This window comes from Scardinius erythrophthalmus (assembly GCF_964197995.2).
Source record: "Scardinius erythrophthalmus genome assembly, chromosome: 20".
Lineage (NCBI taxonomy): Eukaryota > Metazoa > Chordata > Actinopteri > Cypriniformes > Leuciscidae > Scardinius > Scardinius erythrophthalmus.
Window position 1 is genome coordinate 20,319,748 of NC_138240.1, and position 10,894 is coordinate 20,330,641.

At 36.2% G+C, this 10,894-nt stretch overlaps 1 protein-coding gene across 1 annotated transcript; it reads left to right on the forward strand.

Annotated features, from left to right (window-relative positions):
* Positions 1-7,402: 7,402 nt before the first annotated feature.
* On the forward strand, positions 7,403-9,536 carry LOC308680740 (rano class II histocompatibility antigen, A beta chain-like). The gene is made up of 5 exons (XM_081349029.1): positions 7,403-7,481; positions 7,866-8,129; positions 8,270-8,551; positions 8,641-8,754; positions 8,872-9,536. Exons 1-5 carry the CDS (start codon positions 7,412-7,414, stop codon positions 8,934-8,936), a joined length of 795 nt encoding a protein of 264 aa, XP_081205155.1. The 5' UTR covers positions 7,403-7,411; the 3' UTR covers positions 8,937-9,536.
* Positions 9,537-10,894: the final 1,358 nt, after the last annotated feature.

Sequence of the window (10,894 nt, forward strand, 5' to 3'; positions counted from 1 at the left end):
GATATCTCATCAATATGACCATAAAAGGATGACTGTTTGAAAATATATGTTCATTGTTTTAAATTGAGCAAAATATGTGAGACGAGCAGAGGGCTGTGATGAGTAAATTTATGGATGTTTTTTTTCAATTACAGTACATTTCTGGCCCTGTGGAATTTCAGAAAATAAATTCGTCTAAAATATCCTTTTCATATTTCCACTAGTTTATTTATCCTTTTTTTTTTCAAACAACAGAAGGATATCAGACATTTATTAAAATTATTTCTCATGCATGATGCAGATGCAGATGTAGATTATTTATAGAAACAGGGGAAATATAGTGTGGCATCTGTCAATGACAAAATAACTAACAACAGTGTCAGTGTTGCTGTATCAGAACCTATATCCATTTTTTCTCTTTGGCAATAAAAACTGCTCCAGTGACCAAACCCAGCAGCCCAAGAGCCAGACCAACTCCACAGAACACTGATGGACCGATGCTGGGCTCCTTTATCTCTACATCTGCACAGACACAAACGTTTGTGACATTCATCATGTGATTCTAAAAGGAAATAGATGTGAATAATAAATAAATATCTACCCCATGTTCTGGTCTGAGGTTGTTGAAGGGCTTTGTGCTCCACAGAACAACTGTAAACGTCTCCTTCCTCTGGAATGAAGCTCAGTCGAGAAAATACATTAAGTGTCCCATCGTTGTTGGGATAGTATCTGCTGACAGTTGATCCATCTGTCACGTTCACATTGTTCTTGGTCCACGAGACTTTGACAGGTGGAGGGAAGAATCCAGAAACCAGACAAATCATGGTATTTTTGACATTTAATTTCATATCGTTCCTGGGGTAAATTGAGGTATAGGGGGATTCTGAAAGATATTTAGATTTTATCACTGTTTTGTTTAATAACCATTTTAATCCTAATTCTCTTTAGACAGTAACTGTGTGAAAAAGACATCTTACCAAGAGGAGGTTCAGATATATTAAGAGAGCGCGTCCTGAAATAAGCATCTTTGCACACAGGTGTTAATCCATTAACATTGGGGAAAACATCTTGTAAGAGTAATTTATCAAAGCCATCAATACCATGTACAATATCAGGCATTGTGATAACGAGTTTTGCATCTTCTAAATCCACATATGCAACCACTTCAGTATCATAAGTGAAGAGAATTTCGTTACTACCAGCTGATCCACTGCATGATTCAATCACGCCATATTCAGGATAACCTAAAGATTTCAGAATTGAAAAGATTTGTTACATATCACCTAGAAAAGATTTTTAGTTCTAGTAGTTTAACTCAAATTGTTATAATAATTATAACAATTATAAATGCAGAATTTTATTTTCACTTGCAGTGCAAATATCTTCATATATTTATATATTATATATATATATATGAAGATATTTGCACTGCACGTGAAAATAAAATTCTGCATTTATTTCTGCAATAAACTTAATAAAAAAACAACTCAAGCTTTAGCAGTATTACAATGGAATCGCTCTTCGTTCATAGAAGGATTATCATATATTGATTCCATTTGTTCTGTATCAGCAAAATTATCATTAATGAATCACATTTTAAATCAAATTATTAATTAAAAGTTTTGTCCTAAAGCTTTTACTTACTTTGACCTTCAGTATATGGCAAATAGGCAATGAAAAATGCTATTCCGCAAAATGATCCAAGCATGTTTGTTCACAGAAGTGAGTCGGTTTTGGATCCTTACACCTGTGGTGCTGTGGTCAGTCATGAACTTGATATTCTGGTATTGATATGATCGTGGCTCAAGTTAACCACTCAACCACCAGAGGTCACCGTCAGCAGGATTTTGACTGTCTCACTCATTATGACATTCAGTCAGTCTTGGGTCGGTTACAGTGGAACTGGATTTAGGGCTGTTAGTTACTTAAATAGTTATATACCTGGAGAAAGCTATTTATTAGCGTTTATATTTATCTCATTGATGGTTGCTGGATTGGAGCAAAGCTTTTTCGTACTTTGACTTCTGCTTGTTATAGCCTGCTGTGGATTTGGATAGTTTTGCTTCATTGGAGATCTCTACACATGGATGATAACCACTCGTCTTAACCTGCTTACAGTTACAGTATGATTTCCTTCAATAAAAAAATTAATTTGTTAAATTTTTTAAACCAGACTGACTTTTTGGATACTGCGAAGAATAGTCTGTCATGTGGTGGTGTGTGTCCATACCAAAAGAAAATGAATAATAAAATCCTGATAAAACAGCATTAATCAATAAACTTTAACAACATTAGTCAAAGCACAATAAATGAACAACTACAACTTTTTTTTCTTTTTTTTTTCTTTTTACCTGATCTAAAAATTATTGAAAAAAAAAATTGGAAGTTTTTTTGCACTTTTGCAAATGTATACGTCATCTGTACAGGACAACAGAACAAAAAATACATTCTGCATCTGTCACATATATTGTTCTTGGTCCACAAGACTACTTACAAACCATATGCAATCCTACTTCTCTGTATTTGTAATGTATACCAAAATGTTTGGCTATTTTTTAGAACTTTCTTATTGAATTGACAAAGTTAAAATGTTTCAATCAAATGGGTTTTAGATGGTAACTTTGTGGAGTAAAAAAACAAAGTTGTCTTACAAAGAGTTTCAGATACATTAAAGTGGAGAATTCTGAAAGAAGAAGAAGGGGGGGGGCAGTCAGTATCTGGTGTGACCACCATTTGCCTAACGCAGTGCAACACATCTCCTTCGCATAGAGTTGATCAGGTTGTTGATTGTGGTCTGTGGAATGTTGGTCCACTCCTCTTCAATGGCTGTGCGAAGTTGCTGGATATTGGCATGACCTGGAACACGCTGTCGTATACGCCAGTCCAGAGCATCCCAAACATGCTCAATGGGTGACATGTCCGGTGAGTATGCTGGCCATGCAAGAACTGGGATGTTTTCAGCTTCCAGGAATTGTGTAGATCCCATTATCCATGCATTATCATGCTGCAACATGAGGTGATAGTTGTGGATGAATGGCACAACAACAATGGGCCTTAGTATCTCGTCACGGTATCTCTGTGCATTCAGAAAGCCATAAATAAAATGCACCTGTGTTCGATGTCCATAACATACGCCTGCCCATACCATAACCCCACCGCCACCATGGGCCACTCGATCCACAACGTTGACATCAGCAAACCGCTCACCCACACGACGCCATACACGCTGTCTGCCATCTTCCCTGTACAGTGAAAACCGGGATTCATCCGTGAAGAGAAAACCTCTCCAAAGTGCCAGACGCCATCGAATGTGAGCATTTGCCCACTCAAGTCGGTTACGACGACGAACTGCAGTCAGGTCGAGACCCCGATGAGGACGACGAGCATGCAGATGAGCTTCCCTGAGACGGTTTCTGACAGTTTGTGCAGAAATTCTTTGGTTATGCAAACCGATTGTTGCAGCAGCTGTCCGGGTGGCTGGTCTCAGACGATCTTGGAGGTGTAGATGCTGGATGTGGAGGCCCTGGGCTAGTGTGGTTACACGTGGTCTGCAGTTGTGAGGCTGGTTGGATGTACTGCCAAATTCTCTGAAACGCCTTTGGAGACGGCTTATGGTAGAGAAATGAATATTAAATTCACGGGCAATAGCTCTGGTGGACATTCCTGCAGTCAGCATGAATGAATGTGTTTGGGATGCTCTGGATCGGCGTATACGACAGCGTTTTCCAGGTCCTGCCAATATCCAGCAACTTCGCACAGCCATTGAAGAGGGCTGCCAACTCTCACGCATTCACCGTGAGACTCATGCAATTGACACTTTTCACACGCTCTCACGCCACACATCCATTTTCTCACGCACAGAAAAATCGCGAAGCAAAGAGGACACGGAGACCGACAGACTAGACAGAGCAGGTTAGTTATGATCTAAAAAAAATCTCAGCTCTCAGATTCTGTCAATTTTATTACGAAATTCAAACAATAAATACCGTTTTGGTGTTTGTAAATGTGACGTGACAGATCCCTAGCGGCACGTGAACCAATACTAGCTAATAACACGAATGAACAATGTTAAAAGAAACAGTACAACTTACCGAAATGGATATTCATCATACATAATATCGATCAATCAGTGTTTTTCAACCGCGGAAAGGGTCAATAAAACAGCTGGAGAACAACTATGTCACATAACATTTACCTCAGGAAAGCCATTTGATGACCATAATATAGGCTATAGCACGTTAGTTGGCTAGAAAAAAAGAGCTATAGAGAGTATTTTGCTAAATATGTGTACTATATTACATATTTATTATATTTTTACTTATATCATTAAATAAATTTGTTATTATAATAAAAAACGCATTGTATTTAATTTGAGTTATTTTTAACCTTAAATACTACTACCAGCTGATAGGGCTGTCTATGTTTACAGCATTAGGTGAGATTTTTTTTCTTGAGAAAAATCAACGCCTATCTTGAGTAGGCTACCTAATATTTATCCAAATTAGTCAATATTAAATCATATCACAAGAATTGAACGGAATTGAAATCCTGAAATTTGTTTCAAGCAATAATAAAAAAACGTAGCTTCCCAGAAATTGTGCCATATAAACATTGTAACATGTTGTCACTAAACCTAATAAAATTCAGTTTAGTTACTAAAATGTTTTGACAATCACAATTGACATATTGTGATGCAAGATTATTTTTTTCTCATTTACATTTACATATTTTTTCTTAGCTCATTGCTATATTTGCACTTTTGCATATTTGCACCATTGCCTTATAAGGTATCCCATGTGTGTTCTTGCGCTCTTATATCCTGTACCTTATATGTTGTATGTTATATGTATGCACCTTCCAGCCAAAGTAAAGTCCTTGCCTGTACAAAAATTCATGGCGAATAAACCCCCTTTCTGATTCTGATTCTGATTGAAGCTGATATAATCTGACTTTAATATAGTGATGAAATGGTTCTAGGTTACCTTTCTTTGTACTGAAAATGCCATTTAAATTGAAATTGTAGATACAAATATCTTTACTCTAAATTTTTTTTGTTTAGAAATATGTGATTTTTTTTTTTTTTTTTTTTGCAAAGATAAACAGACTGTATCAGAACATGTTGTATTATTAAACAGTCAAAAGGTTTGTTGGCTGCTGTTTGTTGTGTTTTAGTTCATGGACATTATGGATTCATCCTAATTCTGTCGTGTACTTGGTTCTCTACAAAATGTTGAGCTCATCTACTCAATATATTATGACAAAACTGAATTGCTGAGATTTAACAGTACTGAAAATAAAGTTGTTGCGTACACTGAATATGCAATGAAATGGCTGGATGATTTTTCTAATAAACCTGAGTGGCTACAAAAGGAGGCAGAGAGAGTAATTGCCGAATGCAAGCACTTTGGGCAATTCCTCCATATGGAAGTAAAAACAGGTGAGATGCCCTGAACACTAAAAACGTTTTAAACCCACACATGAATCAAAACATAAAATTAACCTCATCATGTCTACAGTAAAACCAGAAGTCATCATCAGGTCAGTAAGGCAGGCCAGTGGTAAAAGTCCAGCCATGTTGATCTCCAGTATATATATATATATATACACTGCTCAAAAAAATAAAGGGAACACTTGTTAATCAGAGAATAGCATCAAGTCAGTTAAACTCCTGGGATATTGATCTGGTCAGTTAAGTAACAGAGGGGGTTGGTAATCAGTTTCAGCTGCTTTAGTGTTAATGAAATTAACAGCAGGTGCACTAGATGGGCAACAGTAAGACAACCCCCAAAACAGGAATGGTTTTACAGGTGGAGGCCACTGACATTTTTTCCCTACTCATCTTTTCGGACTGTTTTTCACCAGTTTTGCATTTGGCTAGGGTCCGTGTCACTACTGGTAGCATGAGGCGATACCTGGACCCTACAGAGGTTGCGCAGGCAGTCCAGCTCCTTCAGGATGGCTCATCAATACGTGCCATTGCCAGAAGGTTTGCTGTGTCTCCCAGCACAGTCTCAAGCGCGCGCCCTCAGATCACTTGGACGTGGCTGTGTATAAGAGGTAAAAACGATTTAAATACTGTTCTTTTCTCACACAAACCGCTCGTTTCGTGTCTTAGGCCATCAATGTGTACTTACGATGGGGAATTGTTTAATTTGGACGATGGGGAATTGTTTTAATTTGGACTCTGTGCATGCTCTTTGAGACAGTGACCATAGACCTGCATTAAATGACTGACAGACAAGAACGTTTGACCTAAAAATATCAAAATTGAAACTACTGCGGAAAAAAAGACACCTACATCTTGGATGCCCTTGAGGTAAGCTAAAACATACCAAAATTTAATTTCAAAGTGAACTATCCCTTTAAGTCTGATAGACACAATAGAATGGTTGAGTTTATACTAAGAAGCATGAGGAAGTTTGGCAGAATTAATTCCTGATCTCTGTAATGCATGCAGAAGTATGTATTCTTTACACAAAAACTAAAAGCAAAAACGAGGAAATAAAAAATAAATAAAAATAAAGAAGTACTTAAAAGCATTGTTACAGTTGGATCAATATAGGGGGGAATTCAGGGTGATTGGGACACTTTTTACCGTTGAGATGACTTGGAAAAAGTGTCACAACCAACCTGAATACACCATAAAGATTATATAAAGTCAATAATCTATTTGGAAATATAAATACAATACATTTATTTAGAAATATTATTTGGAGGAATACACAACTAAGCCTGCAGGACTAACTTCTGATGCTAACCTGCCAAACCTGCCAAACCTTCACACTGTGGTGATCAGTTGTTATTCCTATTATTGTTCTATAGATGGCAGCAGTATAAAATAGACAGATGACTATATAGAGGTCGAACAATAGAAGGGGAGTGCTTAGGGAATAAATGCTGCACGCCAGTTTGTACATTTTATTTTCAGTGTGTTTATTAAATGAACACAACACACACCATCTGAGAAGAGTCACATTATGCTGGCCACAAACATTCAGTGTCCCATCTTTGTTAGGATAATATCTGCATCTGTCACATTTATATTGTTCTTGGTCCACAAGACTACTTACAAACCATATGCAATCCTACTTGTAAATCCTGTATTTGTAATGTATACCAAAATGTTTGGCTATTTTTTTTTAGAACTTTCTTATTGAATTGACAAAGTTCAAATGTTTCAATCAAATGGGTTTTAGATGGTAACTTTGTGGAGTAAAAAAACAAAGATGTCTTAGCAAGAGTTTCAGATACATTAAAGTGGAGAATTCTGAAAGAAGAATCTTTGCACAGAGGTGTTAATCCAAATCAGTGGGTTAACATTTTGCTAGAGAAATCTAATCTAAATATATACAGTGAAATATGAGAACTAGTTTCGCTTCTTCTAGATCCATGCAACACACTGTATTCAAAGACACATAGTTCACACAGCGGGATGACTTCAAAAACGCAGTACAGCCTTGTGGTACATTTGACCGTGTTTTTGTCTGCTTTATTTGAAACGGGTAAGATTAAATGTTATTATTATTATTATTATTTACAAAATGCTTTTGTGTTGATTTATAAATCATTTACCAAATTTCTCCTAAGCTCTCAAAATTAAATATTGCAGCATTTTTTTTTGTCTAAAATCATCATCAATAATCATATTGCGTTAACACAACTATAAACAAATGTCAAATTTAACATTTATGTCATTCCTGATTAATTTCCCCAACTACTGCAATATTCAAAGGTTCTGACTTCATTATGACTACGTTGTTTTTAATATCTTTTTTATGAAAATTGAAACATTGTGCCCTATTTTCATACAGTTTGTTTATTTTTATTAGCTAATCTTTGTATTTTATGTCTGTTATTTTCTTTCCTTTTTTTCTTTTCTGTTTCAGTTCATGGAAATTACGGATATGTCCAAATTCGCTGTCGACTTGACTATCAACAAAAAGTTGAATTTATCTTCTCGGTCACCTACAACATGATAGAATATCTGAGATACAACAGCACTGAGGATATGGTTATTGGTTACACTGAATTTGGAAAGAAATGGGCAGAGGACTACAATAGAAATAAGATTTTACTTACACAATCAAAATTTGTGCTGAACCAATGCACAGAAGTTGGAAAGATAATTGTCCCTAATGCAGGGTTGGCAGGTGAAAGATATTTTCTTCTTATTCAGAACACATACTTAAATTAAAGATGTAAGATATTATTTTATTATTGGTTTCAAAACCTTATATTTTGGTATTTGACATAAATAAGAATTCATGTCCAACTCGGTCCAATTTTACAGTACAACCAGAAGTCATTATCCGGTCAGACAAGGAAGCTATTGGGAATCAGAAAGCTGTTCTGGTGTGCAGTGCCTATGACTTCTACCCCAAACCCATCAAACTGACGTGGATGAGAGATGATGAAGCGGTGGCAGCTGATGTGACCTCCACTGAGGAGCTGGTTGATGGAGACTGGTCCTACCAGATTCACTCCCACCTGGAATACTTTCCCAAACCTGGAGAGAAGATCTCCTGTGTGGTGGAGCACGCCAGCTCTCATACACCCATGGTCTATCACTGGGGTAGGAACAGAGTCATGATTCATTTAGTGTTAAGAATCAGATTGTTGCCTCACTGGACAATTTGAACAGAATTTTCTTTCACTTTACAGATCCTTCGCTATCCGAGTCTGAGAGGTCTAAGATAATTCTTGGGTCTGTCGGGCTGGTGATGGGGGTCGTGATGGCAGCCGGAGGACTGATCTACCATAAAAGAAAACACACAGGTTGGTATTCATAATGAAGACCAATTTGGTGGTGGGCTGGTGGTGTGATGAAAAATCATCTTCCCTATCATTATCAATTGAGATGTTGGAAATGTGTCATTTTGTTGTTGTCTACAGGCTTTTACAGACTTCCAGTTTGTTTACTTCCACTGCAAACAATGGACGGCACTGAACAACAGTAGACCATAACATCTGGGACTGCATCATCACCGGACTAATTTGCCTAATCTTCACGGTAACACAGAACACAGAAAGCAACAGGTCTGGGGGGGGGGGAGTTTTGGTGGAAATTACCGAAATTACCCATTGCTTTCTGTTGGTTTCCACCACGGTCTAAATTACCATGAAGATTAGGCAAATTAGTCCGATGACAGGACTGCACGCACCGCATCAGATTCTCAAAAATGGTGGTTAAAATGAAATGCTGCGTTCAGTGCCCATGTCCCACCCGTGAAAGTTCCTTAACTTTCCTGAAAAAGTACTACCTCACCAGCAGGGACTTTCTGAGGGGGAAATTTTTACCCGGAACTTCATTTAGACCCTGCTTCCTGTGGTCAAAACACACCGAGTACCACACCAAAGTTCCTAGTTCCTGGGGAAAGTTCCTGCGGTGGAAACACGGCTTAGTCTCTTTTATATTGTCAATACAAATTTGTTTGTTTTAACAAAAAAGGTTATGTTTCATTTGAACAAATATGAAGCTAAAGCAAACAGATTATTGCTCTATTACACTATTAGTGTGTAGATGTATTGTGATAATAAAGATATAGTTTTGAAACCAGATATAGTTTTATATATAGTTTATATATTTTATATATATAGTTTATATATTTATATATAGTCTATATATTATATATTTTATATATATATAATATATAGTTTATATATAGTAATATAGTTTTTGATTCTTTTTGCATCTTGTAGTAGAGTGTATAAATGTATCCACATCTATCTAAAACAGTATTAATCAATACATTTCAATAACATTAGTTTTAAAGCACAATAAATGAACAACTACTGAAAGATGAGTAGTAATAAAATATATTTTTACTTTATCTAAATGTAAATTCGAGGAAGATAGGCCTACAGTGTTTCTGACATAGATTTTGTAATGCAAATTTGCCTTGGATCTGTGCAAATCAACACAACTACAAATATGGCATTGTTAGTGTGTCAGTGTAACACTGATGGACCGATGCTGGGCTCCTTTATCTCTACATCTGCACAGACACACAGACATGTATGTAATTCATCATTTCAGAATGCTACAATATTCAAATGATCTGCAATGACAGAAATCACACTTATGATTCACCATGACAGTCAAAAAAATATGTTGCTATATATATATTTTCCCCAAGGCAGAGCACACAGGTGAAAGGCAACTACCTGTTCATTAGACATTAATATACTGTAATGAAACATATATTACTTTACACACACATGTATATTTTGAGAATATGTGATGCCTGTTTGACACATGAATATCCTAATATTCCCCATCATCCATAGCAATGCCATATATCAGTCTGCTCATCTGGGTAGTGAAAAGGACATTAGAGGACTTCAGTTGCTAGGACAAATGTTTTGTACATTGTTATAGACATATTCAACTTTATCATTGTTGTTTTTAATATTTCATATAAACATTTATGTAAGTTTTATTTATGTTTTTTCCCCTCTTCAACCTATACTGCTCGTCTGACATAGAGATTGTCACACATTTTAAGATTGATTTTAAGCCTGAGTTTCCAGGGGTCTCCACAAGGTGGACATTGAGCTAGAGACTGTGAGATCTCAGCATTAAGAGAATGATGCCTGAAACTGTTAAAGATCTTCAGACAAACTGAGTCTTGTTTAAACAGTCAAACGAACAATGACAATCAAACATTTAGCGACATATTAACCTATTATTGCTCATTATATTTTGTTGTAATAAGTTATTGGTCACATTTGCAAAGCTTTGGAGTTGGTAAGATTTTGTATGTTTTTGTAAGAAGTCTCTTATGCTCACCAAGGCTGCAATTATTTGATTACAAATATAATAAAAACAGGAATATTGGGAAATATTATTACAAATTAAAATAACTGTTTTCATATTTCATATTCCTGTGAAGTCAAAGCTGAATTCTCAGCATCA